Consider the following 15,655-nt stretch of genomic DNA (forward strand, 5'->3'; position numbering starts at 1 on the left):
TCTCTGACCTACTCTGTGCCTGGAGCCTTTATCATTCCATATTTGTGTTACTTCTGTAAGGGCCTCTCTCCCTTTCCCTGAATACCCAGAACAAAGGAAAGGAAAATACCATCCCAGGCTGGCCTTCGGCAGGAGTGATAATGGGGTATCCAAGTGGCATAGGGGACTCTTGTCATCCTCCTGGGATCCACATGCCCCCAGGCCTCCCGAGGCCTATGCTTGGTGTGAGGTCCCAAGGAGTAGCCTCTGGGTGGTTTTGGCTGGCAACGTAATTCCAAATTGCTGAAGTGGCACAGAAGTGACCCCAGAAGCAAGGCCTTGGTATGGACATAAGAGCCAGCTTCTAGGCCCAGGTGCATGGCCCCTGCCATGGTCACATCTAGCCTGGAAGGCCCAGATTCTTTCTGGAGGCTCCAGAACTCTGGCTCTCCTCCCTGCCTCACTCAGGAGCCCCCCTTGGTGTGTAAGGTTAGGTTCTCTGTGTGTGTGTGTCTTGGGAGGATCTCTGGGTTTCTCCTTCCAACCCTGGTGCCTCTGTCCTCACCTCTGGATTTTCTGTGCCCAGGTGCCCAGTTCCAGGCTGTGTGGGGCTTGGTCACATCAGCGGCAAATATGCCTCTCACAGAAGTGCATCGGGCTGCCCACTGGCTGCCCGGAGGCAGAAAGAAGGTTCCCTCAATGGCTCGTCATTCTCTTGGAAGTCACTAAAGAACGAGGGTCCAACCTGCCCCACCCCAGGCTGTGATGGCTCTGGCCATGCTAATGGGAGCTTCCTTACCCACAGAAGGTAACTATACCCCCTCATCCTGCCCTCTCTGTGCAGTAAGCAGGGACCCTGATTTGGTGCTGAGGGAAGACTTTCTGAGGGAAGCCCAGACAAGGGCTCTGTGTGAGCAGAAATTCTCAAGGGAAAGGCCAGGGCTGGGCATAATGGTTCTTATTTGTAATCTCAGTCCTATGGGAGGCTGAGGCAAGAGAATCACTTAAGGCCAGTAGTTTGAGGCTGCAGTGAGCTGTGATCACCCTGCTGCCCTCTAGTTGGGGTGACAGAGCAAAACCTTGTCTTACATAAGGAAAGAAAAGAAAGAAAAGGAAGGAAGGAAAAGAAAGAAAGGAAAGAGCAAGGCCAGGCCAAATGGGTAGCTGATGGAGAGAAGCCAAAGAATCTCTGTTGGTGCTGGAAGATGGTGTTGGCTGCATTTGTACCATGTATCTGCTCTCATACCCTCCCTCCCACATCCTCAGGAGGTCTCTGGGCTGGGTGCTCTGCCGGACATGGAGGCCACACATGAGCAGGGCTGTGTGTCTGACACTCACATTCTCTTAATGAGCTGCCAACTTCTCTGGACAGGTTTTTCCCTCCACCCTAACCCTAATCCTCCAGGATTAATTAACTCATTCGGTTAACAAAGCATTTACACCACTGTGTACCAAGCCCTGGAAAGAGAGCAGAGAACAGAAGGATACCCATCCCTGGTCCATGTGGTGTGCAATTTTGGGTAGGTGGGGAAGACAGCCTGTAAATAGGTAAATAGATAAAATGCCTGGTAAGGTGAGTGGTGGAGAGTGCTCTGGGGAAGAGGCAGTGGGGAGGGGGCAAGGAGGCCTCTCTGAGGAGGAGGCAGGAACTTGTCTGAGCTATCTGGGGACAAACTCTCAGTGGAGTGACTGGACCTGGGAAAGGCTGGACCTTGGAGGAACTGGATCTGCAGGGGTGCTGGAGCCAGGAGAAGAGGGCGAAAGGAGATGAGGCAGAAAGTTTGGAGTCTGGATCTTATCAGGATGCCAGCGGGCAAGGACTTGGCTTGCCCTGTGAGTAAAGGGCCCTGGGATGGTGCAAGAGAGAGGCCAGGTATGACTTGGGTGGCTGGCACAGCCCTAGGCTGCTGAGGAGAGGCCATTGAGGAGGCTGCTGGGCCTGGGCCAGGTGGGCACATCCCAGGCTTCCTACGGACATTGCACCTGGCCTCAGTCTACCTTTATTTATAATGTGAGTAAAATTGTGCCTGAGAATCCACACATTATTATGCATATTTCTGTTTTAATGTCTATATCCAAGGAGCCATCTGTGAGCATCATTATAACCACACCCTGAAAGGTCTTCCAGGGACAGGGTCCACTGTGAGGGCCTTCTAGTTGAAGGGGCGGTTAGGGCTACAAAGTGCCACAAGTGAGCCAGGGGCACCTCAGATCACAGAGGGAACAGCATTCAGGGTAGCAGGGGTGTCACCTTCCCAGCCCCTGCCCTTACCAGATGAAGCTTCTTTTACCCCAGGAAGTGCAGAGAGGTGATGGGGTTAATTTGGCCATAGGAAGGCTCTCAGGGTCATCTGGTGAGATGCAACTGGCCCATAAAGCATGACATTGGACTGATCATGGTGTATGACCTTGGGCTAGCCATACTGTGTGACCCTGCCCTGGTCACAGTGTGGGACCCTGCCCTGGTCAATGATGTGGGACCTCTCCTTACAGTTTGTCCGGCTGTCCTAGAGCAACATTTGCTGGAAAGAAGGGAAAACTCTCAGGGGAAGAGGTTCTCAGCTCAAAGTTCAAGACCAGTGACGGTAAGAATGTCCTCTTGGGTTTCCTTGCGTGGGACTGGGGACCCAGGTGCATGAGAGCCTGGCTCCTCTTTGTACTGGTAGGAAGGGGTAGGGAGATGAAGCCCCTCTTGGAATGAGTCTTGGTGGAAGAAGATCCCTTACCCTGAGTTGATAGCTCTGCTGACCTTGGCTCTGAAGCTCTTGATGCCCTGTCTTGGACTCCTGGGCCTTGGGTGGTCATGCCTGCTCTCTGGGAATTCGGTGACCACTGGGATTAATTCCACCAGAAACTATCTTCAATTAGTCTGTGGACAGTGTGACTCGCTTCCATTTAGGTGAGGAAATTTATCATGATCTGGAGAAACTTCCATTTTTGTCTTAGCAATTAATACCTCCCAAGGAAACTTAAAACCTTTCCCACCTGCAACCTAGCTGAGGAAGCAAACACCAAATACTCAAGTCTCAGTTTTCAAGAAAGATTTTCCCAGTGTGGAATGTGAGGTATTAAACCCCAGAAAGAAATGAGTTCTGAAAATCAGGCACAGGTCCTCTATTACACTGAGAATTTCTAGTTCTACTTAGAAAGCAGGCCTCCCCATATGACACGGGCCTGGGCCTGAGGCCCAGAGCCACCACTGGGGTTTCTCTCCGGGACAGTGCTGGAGAATGACGAGGAGATTAAGCAGCTGAACCAGGAGATCCGAGACCTGAATGAATCCAACTCAGAAATGGAGGCTGCCATGGTGCAGCTGCAGTCCCAGGTGGGTAGCACTGTCCCCCACCTCTGGGCTCTTTGCCCTCCCAACCCAAATGTCTGTCCTGGGGACAGTGCAGCATCTATCAGCACCTATCAAGGTTGCTGTCAGGGCTGAGCTGGTGGACACTGTGATCAGTCCACCAGGAACACTCAGGACATGCTGGCCACCCATGTGTGCTGGTTGTAAAGTCACTGTGAGCCCTGGCAGCCTGCTAGTGCTGGTGCATTCCAGGGCTGGTGGCCAGCTTGGTGTCAGTAACACTATCAGTTTTGCCAGTCTCATTAAGATTAGTAGGACTACTGGTATTAGTTTCATCAGTATGTATAAGTAGTCGTATCAGAGTCAGTGGTCCTGTTAGGGCTCCTAGTCTTGATGGTATTGGTAGTTCTGTTACTGTGGTGCCTGGAGCTGGGCTCTGCCCGCAGCACAGCCACATACCAGCCGAGTGACTTGGCAAATCTTTGAGCCTGCCCTCTGCCCCAGGCTACAGCAGACACAAGACACGTTCCCACCCTACACGTTTTGCTGCTCTGCTCTTTTCATAGCTGGGAACCAGGTTAATGCTGGCCACTTGTCACTTGACCGCCTGCATAAAAACAGCACCCCATAGACCCTAGGAAGGTGTCCACTCTGTCATGCACATGTGGTACAGCATCCCCAGGTTCAGAGAACTGTGTACGTCTCCTAGTGATGTCTCTTGGGTGTAGAGATGTAGCACTGTGGGGGTTGCACCTGTGTTCCCTATTCCTTCCCTTCTCAACGTCCACAGAGGCCTTATCAGTGTCAGTGTCCTTAGGGCAACACCTCTGTTTTTTCATTATTTTTCAAAACCAATCTTTTAAAAGACAGATCACTACCTTTCACTGGAATCCCTTTGTAAGGACTCAGAGGCCCTGTCCTTTTGACAGAGTTTGGCGAGGGCTGCCCTCTCTGGAAAGATAAAGGTGAACAGAAAGCAGGTCCTTCTCTGCCACTACTCCTTTTTAAAGTGCCCTGCTTGCTATTCACTGACCGAAGAGGGCTTGACCTGTCCACAGTCCCCCAGGAGGGTGCTTGGCCCTGCACTTGTATGCCATACAGATGGTCTTCTTGGGCTCTTAGCCTCTGCTCCTGAGGCTCCTTAAAGGTGGACAGTCAGGCTGGGGCAGGGCCAGCATGACCTTGGGCAGGTTCATGACCAGGGTGGGAAAGTGAGAAGACTTGCCTGTGCTTGGCCTGAGAAGACTGCTTGTGAGGCCTTGGAGAGGCTGTTTGTCAGCTTTTTTAGTGAGGGGAAAACACAGGGGCAGTCCAACACCCCACAAGGTGGGTGTGTTATTCCTACCTTACAGGTAAGAACAGGAAGCATAGAGAAGTGAAGAACACAGCTGGCGGGATCTGAGCTCAAGACTGGGGTGCTGTGGGGTTTGTGCTCTTGCCTCACCCTGCAGGATGGACAGGGCCAGAGAGCTATGCCACTACAGTCCCCTGCTCAGTCACCACACCCCTCCCTGGCTTCCCTCTGGGTCAGGCTGTCTCCAGAAAGCCCTTGCCTTTCCCTTCTGCATCTAGGACGCTGGCGCCGCCAGCTCCTCACCTGCAGGCAGGATCCCCACAGGAAGGCAGTGTCCCTGCCTCTCCTCCAGACACCTCGAGTCTCTCTCTGGCACAGATCTCCTCCATGGAGAAGAACCTGAGGAGCATCGAAGAGGAGAACAAGCTCATTGAGGAGCAGAATGAAGCCCTTTTTCTGGAGCTGTCCGGCCTAAGCCAGGCCCTCATCCAAAGTCTCGCCAATATCCGCCTTCCGCACATGGTAGGAAGCGCATGGCTCTGCAGGTGCCACAGCTGAGCTGGGGGAGGGTTAGGGTATCTCTCACCTGACCACCTCTGGGCTCTGTGGGGAGCGTCCTCACCATTTGTGGAGATTCTCTGTACTCTGAATGGTACAGACCAGTGTTTAGCCATGGTTGCTCTAGCCTTCCCGAACCAGTTACGAATCCCAAACAAAACAGTGGTTCCAACAACAGAGAGCCTATTGCTAGAATTGCTGCAGAGAGAAACGCCCACTGTTTCTGCACGAGGGTGGTGGAGACAGCACTGTCCTGGCTGGCATGAGCTCTTCTCGGGTCATGTGGGGACACAGAAGGACAGGGCTTGCTAACCTGGTTCTGTTTTCTAGGAGCCAATATGTGAACAGAATTTTGATGCCTACGTGAGCACCCTCACTGACATGTACTCCAACCAGGAGTGCTACCAGAACCCTGAGAACAAGGCCCTCCTGGAGAGCATCAAGCAGGCTGTGAGGGGCATCCAGGTCTAGGCCATGCCTCCTTGAGGAGCACCCCCGCCAACTTGTCACCACCTCCTACGCCCTGCCCGTGTGGTGGGGATCCCCAATTCACAGTGACTTATCATTTGCAGCACAGCGCAACCTAGGGTGGTTCACCCAAAAGGGTGCCTGGAAATCAGTGTCTCCCACGAAGCCCCCACCAGGCTTGGAGCCATGACCTCCTCCACAAAAGGGTATGGGGTCACTGAAGTATTACAAAGTGATTTATTTTTGTTTTCTGGAAGAAATCTGAAGAGCAGCTCAAAGTCTCCAGTGGAAGCTCATGGACAAGGTTCTCAGGGAAGTTTTGGAGTTTGCAACCACAGTATTCCTTTGTCTGTCAAGGCTGGAAGGGCAGCTGTAGCCTAGGGCGGGTGTGGCGTAGGGCGGCTGGTGTGAGTGTGGAGTCTCAGCCTGGAGAATGCGCCTGGGGCAGTGTATCAGTGCTTAGTGAGGAGGTCTGTGGCATGTGTGTTTTCTGTTTTTGTTCAATTTAGTTTTGTGTTAGGGGTGGAACAAGGGTCTGTTCCAGAGGGAAAGTGATGCGTAGGCCTTCCAGATGACCACTCCAGATACTCACAAGCATTGTAGCCCACAGTTAGTTCAAGAAATTTAAACTTGGAGCCTGAGCCAGAGCAAGACCTTGTCTCTAAAAATAGCTGTGGTGGGCGCCTGTAGTCCCAGCTACTTGGGAAGCTGAGACAAGAGAATCACTTGAGCCCAAGTGTTTGAAGTTGCTGTGAGCTGTGACGCTACAGCACTCTACCAAGGGCAAAAAATGAGACTCTGTCTCAAAAAAAAAAGAAAAAAGAAATTTAAACTTGGGATGCACCTGAAGATCAGCCTCATGTCTGGGGCCACTGGTACCCTAAGCCTGTGCAGACACGTGTGGCCTTGGGTCACAGCCCCCTCTAGGGGCTGCAACCTTTTAGACCCAGGGTCTAGGCTCCAAGCCCAGGGACCAGCAGGCTGGGCCTCTGGCTTCTGTGTGTTCACCCAGGCCCCTGGCCTGTCAACTGCCACATATCCTGGGTCGTGGCTGGCTTAATCTTTGTGTCTGGTGTGATGAAGGCAGGGATGACATCATTGAGGTCAGGGGTAAAGTCTTAACTGGAGGATACCAAGGTTTCACTTCTTTTTAGATTCATACAAGATGTGAAAAAAGGTGAATTTTAATTTAATGTGTTAAAAACACAATGTTCTACTGTGTAAATAGAGTCCAAGTCAATTGTGACTGCAATTCAAAGTTAGTATTTAAAAGTAGAGAAATTGCACTTCCTGGAAAACTTAAAGAGTAGTTAGTTTATTCTGTAAATTATTTAATTTTGTCAAATGTAAGTATTTATATTCACAACCTCTTATGTTAACATTTGCTATTTATTTAACATTTTTATTTATTAATTTTATACTATTTTAAATGGATCCCACACCAGGGCACAATAAGAGGGAAAAAAGTGAAATCAAAGTAAAATAACTATTTGATTATAATATAGACCACAAAAATATTGTTATAGCTTCTAGTTATAATTTTGATGCAAGTTATTTTTTATATATTTTGTTATTTATTCTTTTAATAGTGAAATTTTTAAAAAAGTATTTTGTAACTGAAGAATTTTGATAATTTGGGATTTTTCTGTTTAGTCTGATGGAGAGAAAGACATTTTGTTTTTCTTTTTCCCTTTTGGGTTCTTTTGTTTCAAGCCCAGGTAAAAGCAAATGGAATTCTGTATTTATTATTATTTAAGCGTAGCGCAGATGTGTGTGCTCTGGCGTGTTTCTCGTGTCCGTTTGTGTGTTGTCTCTTATGGCTGAGTCCTGTTGCTGTGAGGGGTTCTGGCCGCAGTTGGCCTCAGGCACTGCCCGGACTCCAGGCTGCACTGCCCATCCCTCTGACAGCTTTGATACTGTGACCCTCCTTCCTCAGGAAACATGTTGAACCCCAGCACTTCAAGGTGTGTCTGCAGGGTGATTTCCTAATAAAAGTCCACTCTGATGGTGACTCAGTGCTGTGGTCTCTGTTCCTGACCAGCTTGCTCAATCACCCTCCTGGGGTGTTTGGTGGGCAGATCAGAGTGGGCCTCTTACAATTCTGGCCTTGCTCTGATACCACATATGGACCCACCCTGTGCAGGCCTGGCCAATGTCTTCTTTCAAAACCGCCTCTCAAATGTAGTTCCAGGAGGTCTAAGCCACCACACCTGGCTCCTTCCCATAGGACCAGGCCATTTTCCCCATGGTTTTCTCTTAGAAAAAGTCTTCTTGTGTGGTTGTTATACTATGGGGATGGAGTGAGGGCTGCCCTAGGCCATCTCTCCCGGCCACAAGGAGGAAGCCATTTGCAGCAGGAGAGAGTTCAGACATCTGGAGACAGGTGGAAGGTGGAGGTAGAGTGAGCTGTCTGCTGACATTTTCAGAGCCAGGCTGAGGGCACTCTGCCCCTGAATTTCCTAGTTACATGAGGCAATGGATCCTTTCTTTCTTTTTTTTTTTTTGCAGTTTTTGGCCAGGGCCGGGTTTGAACCTACCACCTCCAGTATTTGAGCGACAGGCACGACTCCAGGATCCTTTCTTTTCTTTTCTTTTTTTTTTTTTTTAGCTCCTATGCTGGCTTTCTGGCCTTGCAGTGGCTCCTTTTCCATTCTCACACTCTCGTGCCAGGTGGAACTCTAGCCCTCTCAGGGTGAGGCTTGGAGTTGGGGCTTCCTATTGCTTTCAAGCTTAACTGTCAATATACTTTTGACTTCCCTGGGAATCTGGCCCTAGATGCAGATCTGGAGTTCTCACCTGACATGCAAACAGAGAATTCATATTCATAGACAAAGTCTTGGACATTCTGGGGTTAGCTTCCAGAGTCTGTTCTGGTCAGACAGGGTCCATGACACCCAGTGGGGACATCTGGACCATCTGCAGAATACCAACACATACTAGCAGATTAGGCAGAGCCTGTGCAGCTGTGAGGAAGGGCTATTGGGGTTCTCCTTTGCTAAAGCCTCACTGGTAACAGGGAGACCAGTGACCTGGTGTTATCCCCCTTCACGGCAGATGCTGGGGTGTGGACTTTGTGTGAGCAGGATTGATTCTGAGGTAAAGTTATTCTATGGACATAAGAGTTAGATGGAAAGAGCTTTTGCTAAACTAATCTGGCTGCTAAAAAGAAAAAAAAAAAAAAGTTAGCTGGAGATGGGGAGCTGTGCTAGGGGCACAGGCCATCACCACAGTCCCCACAGCCTGACAATGGCATGAGCTTGTCCCCTTGAGAAGATGCTGGGTCGCCAGCTGGGTGTGGAGGAGACACGACAGGCACTCTTACAGTGCTGACTTAGGGTATGGGGCTGCCCCAGAGCCCACCCCCCGCTCCACTGCAGCTAAGACTTCTCTGCCGGCCTACAAACTCTCTCTCTCTGTTACTCTCTCCAGAGAATAAAGCTCAAGAATTATTCAGAGAGGGGGATGTTTTCCTGGTTCTCAGAGGCAGGGCAGGGTTCTGGGGGCTCTATCGGCTCCTGAAATGCTTTCTACCAATTGTCTTTGTTTCAGCCCTTCTCCCATCTCCAGCAGAGCCTGGTGTTGCTAGTTCTTGAGGGTTCTGGGATGTGGGCTGTGTTGGTTCTGAGGTTTCTACCCTTTGGCTAGAATTCAGTGTTTTGGATCTCCTTGGCCATTTATTTCATGACTATGAGTTTTCTGGCTTCTCAATTGCATTATTGCCTTCCTTCCATCTCTTTGCTCCTGCCAATTCATACCATAAAAGCTGTCATTTTAGCTGGGTTTAAGAGAGAGGCAAGATATAGGTATGTACCCACTCTCCTTATTTGGCTGTGTATGCTCCAAGTTGATAAGCACATGGTGGTCTCCCTGTGCAGATGGGAAGCCAGCTCAGTGCTGAATCAACATTGCCCCATGAGTAAGTGGAGCCTCAGTTTCAGGTGATACTTTGTCCCCTTAATCACTCTGTCTTCGTGAAGTTGGTGGCTGATACAGATATGGGTGTGAAGGGTTTCCTGTCATCGAATTGTGACCCTTGAAGCAAGGCCTTTAATGCTCCCCAAGGGTTACAGTTTCTGCACCATTCCTTTTGTCATCCTTAAAACAGGAGGTAGAAGGGAGGAGGTAGAAGGTGGGCTTCTCTAGTGGAGCCTCAGTCCTTGCTTCAATGAAGTGTTAATCACGTTGAAACAGTAGAACACACCAGGGCACCCTTAGCCATTATTGTGGGTGCCCTGGGCCAACACCAGGCAGCTGACCATTGGCAGAGCTGAGCTCTCAGGCTGCTGGGTGCATGCCCAGGGGCTGAGACAGTCTGAAACCCTCACTTCATCCCAACCTCACCTCCCACCTTGGATGCTGTCTTGATTCTGCCTTTCCGTAGGCCTCAGTGTGTGCTGACTTCTCTGAAGCCTGGCCTCTTCCCTTCTAACTCCTTCTATGGCTCCTTCCTCCTTTCCCTCCACTGTACCTTCTTGTCACATGCCTGTCCCCTCCTGGCCTTTCTTCCTGATTTCCACCTACCCCACAGCTGCCCCTGCTTGCTCCTTGGGGGCTGCACCAGCCTAGAACCCGGGCCCTTTCTCCTCATTCCCAAGGTTGGTGGCTGCTGTTTACAGAGAACTTCCACACTGCCCCCAAAGCCTGCATTCCTCTAGAACAGAGGTCCTCAAACTGCGGCCCGCGGGCCACATGAGGCTGTGTGATTGTATTTGTTCCCATTTTGTTTTTTTTACTTCAAAATAAGATATGCGCAGTGTGCATAGTAATTTGTTCATAGTTTTTTTTTTTTTTAAACTATAGTCCGGCCCTCCAACTGTCTGAGGGATAGTGAACGGGCCCCCTGTTTAAAAAGTTTGAGGACGCCTGCTCTGGAACCTTCTGTATTTCCACTTGGATGTCCCACAGGCATCAGGACACATGCCCAGTTGACCACAACAGCCTGACTACTGCTTCCAGCCTTGCCCTCCCTGGGCTTAGCAAGGCACTAGACCCTGGTCTTCATTCATGCAGTGGCAGGTCTCATGGCTGCGAAGAGGGGCCGTAACTGCCTGACATGCACATGGATGTTGATGCTCCATGGCGTGCCAGCCTGGTGCTATGTGCCACATGTATGGGGCCAGCTGTGGAGTGGCCCTGACAGAAGCTGGTGTGTGAGGTGGAGGAAGAATAGTGAGTTACTTGGGACCCCGTGTGAAGTACAGGGCAGTGCAGGCTGGGCCCCTCCCACTAGGTGCTACAGTGACATTCCTGAGCTTCAAGGGAAACCCTCCCAGTAACTGATGTGATGGTTTGGCTGAGGTGTCTACTCTGGCTGGCTCTAGCGCCTGGGGGCTGGTCACTCCCCTGGCAGCTTTGTGGGCCAGGGCAGGGATTGAGATCCCCCCCCAGAGTCCCCTTAGTTGGAAGGAGGTGGGACAATCCCAGCCCTGTGGAGCCATCCCTGAGCACCCACCTCTCCAGGGTGAGAGACTTTGCAGGAGGGCAAGGGGAGTCTGTGCAGCCTTGCTCCCCATGTGCCCAGGAGCAGAGGTGGAGAGCAAAGTGCAGCTGCCTTCCCAGCACTGCTGAGCACCCTCACAGGCCACTCCTGTCCTCTGCTAAAATAGACACCTTTTCACCTATTTCTTTCACGTATTGTCAAAAGTGTTTTTCTTGTCTTTAATGCTGTCACAGCTCTCTCTGTAAGTTGTCAAAATAGCAAAAGACAAACTTGGTTATGTTTATGACTAAAGATGGTGGAGGCTCTCTGAGACCCACCTTGCTGCCTATAACGACCAAGCAGAAGTGCTTGCAAGTTTCACCGCATCCCCTGGGTCACTGCTTTGAACCCTCAACCACAGGTTGGTAATCGGAGATCCTTTCAGGCACCAAACTCAGAAGGTTTGATTACCACCGGCTACTTCACACAGAGTCCTACCTGGCTCAGCTCTGAGCAGGCATAGGAGAATCTCACGCTGACAGTTACTGAGCCTAATCCCGAGCCCTTTTAATATTTACAGGTGCTTTCTGCCTCTTTGCCACCTGTACCATCATATAGATGATGAAACCAAGGCCCAAGGAGGTCTAGAAGGCTGCTCAGTGCCGGACAGGGGCTGGCTGTGCAGCTAGACATGCCTGAAGGCTCCTGACCCCAGGGTTGGTGCCTTAGGTGCCATCATGCTGCCTGCAGTGGCCCTCGGGGGTCTCTCACCCCAGGAGGAGAAGTAGGTGTCAGCCCAGCTGGATCCTCACAAAGCAGCCATATGCAGGGGCATCTGCAGATGGGAGGGGAAGGGGCTGTCATGGTCTCTCATCCAGTGGGAGTGACTGAAGGCACCAGGAAGGCACTGCCTGGGCAGGGAAAGGAGAGTCATGGCACACAGCTATGTTGGCCCAACCTCCAGATAGCTGGGAGCCACAGGGTCACCAGGCAGGGTGCCTGGAGAGGAGGCCAGGGAGGCCAAGTGGACACCATTGCCTCCTAAGACACTAACTATTCCCCAGGACAGGTGGGACTGGCTGGAGGCCCTGAAGACCTCTCGAAATGGAGGCAGTTGCTTTAGCCATTTCTGGAGAATTTAGATATTTGGTGAAAAGAGCAACAGAGAAATCTGGAAGGGAACGGGGGCATGAGGGTGTTCAGGGATACTCCTCAGAAGGGAGTTTGCACTCAACCTGAGGGAGGAGAGGGCCACCTCCATGGGTGTCTGACACAGGAGCAGGGATCCTGGTATGAGGGGAAAGGATACAAGGCAGTGGGCAGAGATGAGAAATGAGGGCAATGGGGTTCAGTCATGGCCAGACTCTGACTCTGAGTGAGATGAAAAATGCTGGGGGATTTTGAGCAGTGGAGGGAGCTTGCTGATTTGTTTTCTGCTGCCCAAGATCCCTGAGACAAGGATCTCATCACACTGGCCCTAAATGCTCAGGGTGCAGAGAGGGTTGTGTTGCTGCAGGGAAATAGCACATGCTCTTGAGTAAATGGAGGGGCAGTCCAGGGCTGACCTTGAGTTGCTAGGGACATCTGGATGGGCCCTGGGACAGGGCAATGAGCCTCCACATAGCATTTCCTCACCCAGATCTCAGTGCTGGGCTGCCCAGGAGGAGCTGATTTGGAGCTGGTCTCTCCAGAGACCTGGCAACTAGGTGCCTCTCCCTGTGCCTGGCAGCCATGCCTGCCACCTAAAGCTAGTCTGTAGGGGCTCACCGAAGCCCCAGATCACCCACCACCTCAGAAACTTCAGGGGGTCCACCGCATCTTCTATGCCAGCACCACTCTTGGCTCTGAGGTCTGCTGCTGGTGGATTGTCAGCTGCCTGATGTCTGACAACTGCCAGCAGGCCTAGAGGCATCACCTGAGACTCCTGTCTGCACCCACAGGTCTGTTCAGAAATTTCTGGTCCAGCCTCTCCTTCTCTAAGGCTTCTACCCACATGTACTTTCCTTTTGAGTCTTCCCTTCCACAAATCACAAGAGAGCAGTGGGGAGCTGCAGAGGGGCTGGTGCGGGGGAGGAGGACACTGAGTTCCTCCTGATGGCAGCAATATGTTTGAGAACCACGGGTTCCACATCGAGAAGTGTATATGGCAGAAATTGCAGAGACTCTGGGGCACTTTCTTCTCAGGTGTCCCATGGACAAACCTCTGGGCTCTGGTCTGACATCACTTCTTTGTAAGGACCTTGTATTAACCAGGATCTCCAGAGAAACAGAACACACACACACATGAACTTCCATAAGTTGCCCACCCAAGGGACTATAACAAACTGGTCAACATACAGAGGTGGTAAACATAAGGCACCAGGCCTACCGTACTGATACAAACACATACTTTACTTTTTTATTGAGCTTTTATTAGAGAATATCATACGAAACCATACATAATCAAAACACAGTAAAAGCATTCATGCAGTATCATACAAAATCAATACAGTTACTGTATTCTCATGGTTTAATCATTATTTCTGAGAAAAAAGTCAATCTTGGTCTCTTGGTCTCTTACTGTTATTACAAATGTAGTGGGGAAAGCATGCTCAATGCTGGCTACACCACTCAGCACACCTGGACACTTTTTCACAGCAAATGACTTCAACTGCATTACAGATGCCTGAAACCCTCTTCTTGTGGAGTCTCTGCAATTTCTGTGTCATCCTCACTTGCTGCTTCCACTTCATCAGCTGTTTCATATACTTTTTTTTTTTTTTTTACAGTTTTTGGTTGGGGCTGAGTTTGAACCCGCCACCTCTGGCATATGGGGCTGGCGCCCTACTCCTTAGCAACAGGTGCCGCCCCTGTTTCATGTACTTTTTATGCTGGTCTGTACCTTGGTCAATATCACTTGGAAAATTGCTTCTGGGTCAGGTTCATTACAGTTTGTCACCTCGTCCTTCATTGCAGCAAAACCTTCAAGATCTTCTTCAGATATATGAATGGGAGATGGGCTGTCTGATGGGGCCAAAACATCATGCTCTTGGGTTGTGACAAATACAACTTTCTTGCAACACTTCTGTATCATTTCTGGCTGAACTTCATTCCAAGTAGAACTGACTCAGAAGACACCACCTAGAGTGTTAACTGATGCAGCAGATGAAGGTGCTTCCACAGGTAGGCCACAGGTATGTGCTTTGGTGATGATACACTGCAGAAGCTGGACTTGGTAGGACATTTTAAATGTTTTGATGATGGCTTGGTCAAGAGGTTGGATATTTGAGGTCGTGTTTGGAGGCAGAAATTTCAGTGTCATATTTGTGAGATGATGCACTTGTGGGTGGCCAGGACAGTTGTCTACTGTTAGTAGAACAGACCATTTCTTTTTTTTCATTTCTGGGTCCATATCCCTTACTCATTCCTCAAATAGGGCACCAGTCATCCATGTGCATTTGTTTGAACTCCAAGTGACAGGGAGGTCTTTTGGCTTCAGATTCTTGAACGTGTGTGGCTTTGCTGATTCACCAATCACTAAGTGCTTTATTTTCCCTCAGGTTGAACTAGAGCAGAGCAGAACTGTGAAACATTCTTCAAAAAGTTTTCCAGTCTTACATTTGTCACCCTTCATGAGGAGGTTCCTGTTAGGTGTTGCCTTGAAAGAGTCTGCACTTGTTAGTGATAAAGATGTCATCTTTGAAGCCTTTGGAGGAGTCTGGGAACTTTTTGATGAACTCTTTACAATTTCTACTGGAACTTTGTTGGATTTACCACATAAGACTTTTTGGAAGGTCTCATGTCACAGTTTAAATTTTTCGAGTCAACTCCTTGATCTTTGGAAATCTGCCACCCGGAATTCCTGTGCCATTTTTTTTTTTTTTTGTAGAGACAGAGTCTCACTGTACCGCCCTGGGGTAGAGTGCCGTGGCGTCACACAGCTCACAGCAACCTCTAACTCTTGGGCTTCCGCGATTCTCTTGCCTCAGCCTCCCGAGCAGCTGGGACTACAGGCGCCCGCCAGAACGCCCGGCTATTTTTTTTGTTGCAGTTTGGCCGGGGCTGGGTTTGAACCCGCCACCCTCGGCATATGGGGCCGGTGCCCTACTCACTGAGCCACAGGCGCCGCCCTCCTGTGCCATTTTTAAAGTAACTTCTTGGATCATCAGCTTGGAGATTTGGGCATTCACTGCCCTAATTTGTTTGAACCACCTTAATGTGGTTTCATTGACTTAACCAAGGGAAGTTTTCTCCTTTTCCCTGCAGGTCTCCACTGTCTTCTCTCCAAGTACTCATTTTTACATTTTTGGATGTTGCTGATTATGATCTTGCTAACACCAAAATGTTCTGCTCTCTCTCTCTGCTGCTTTCTAGAGAAAGTAGATCAATGCTTTCCTTCAATGTCAGTTCTTTGAATTCTTTCTATTGGTCCATCGTGTCTTGAGTAACTGTAATTTTTTTTAGTAATTGCAGGATGTACCTACAATTCAGGACAGTCCTTCACTATTGAAAAAAAATCTTCCGCAACACGTGATAAACTATAGGATGTTAGGGCTAATCCAACATGTGGTGATAATAAAACGTGAAAAAAGACTTTATACTAAAGAAAAAAATAAGGCTTCTAAGGAGAAAAGCCCATACCTTCTATCCCTTGGTG

At 49.8% G+C, this 15,655-nt stretch overlaps 1 protein-coding gene across 5 annotated transcripts in view; it reads left to right on the forward strand.

Annotated features, from left to right (window-relative positions):
• Positions 1-7,611, forward strand: part of MYT1 (myelin transcription factor 1) — a 70,576-nt gene extending 62,965 nt beyond the window's left edge. For 4 of the 5 annotated variants that reach the window (XM_053574880.1, XM_053574882.1, XM_053574883.1 and 1 more), the window contains 5 exons: positions 566-787; positions 2,473-2,564; positions 3,165-3,304; positions 4,953-5,096; positions 5,463-7,611. In XM_053574880.1, coding sequence (XP_053430855.1) covers positions 566-787; positions 2,473-2,564; positions 3,165-3,304; positions 4,953-5,096; positions 5,463-5,603 — 739 coding nt within the window. In that variant the 3' untranslated portion in view covers positions 5,604-7,611. The remainder of the gene's footprint in view (positions 1-565; positions 788-2,472; positions 2,565-3,164; positions 3,305-4,952; positions 5,097-5,462) is intronic. The other variant, XM_053574881.1, reaches the window with a different exon arrangement.
• Positions 7,612-15,655: the final 8,044 nt, after the last annotated feature.

Source organism: Nycticebus coucang, chromosome 21 (genome assembly GCF_027406575.1).
Source record: "Nycticebus coucang isolate mNycCou1 chromosome 21, mNycCou1.pri, whole genome shotgun sequence".
In the NCBI taxonomy this organism is placed as follows: Eukaryota; Metazoa; Chordata; class Mammalia; order Primates; family Lorisidae; genus Nycticebus; species Nycticebus coucang.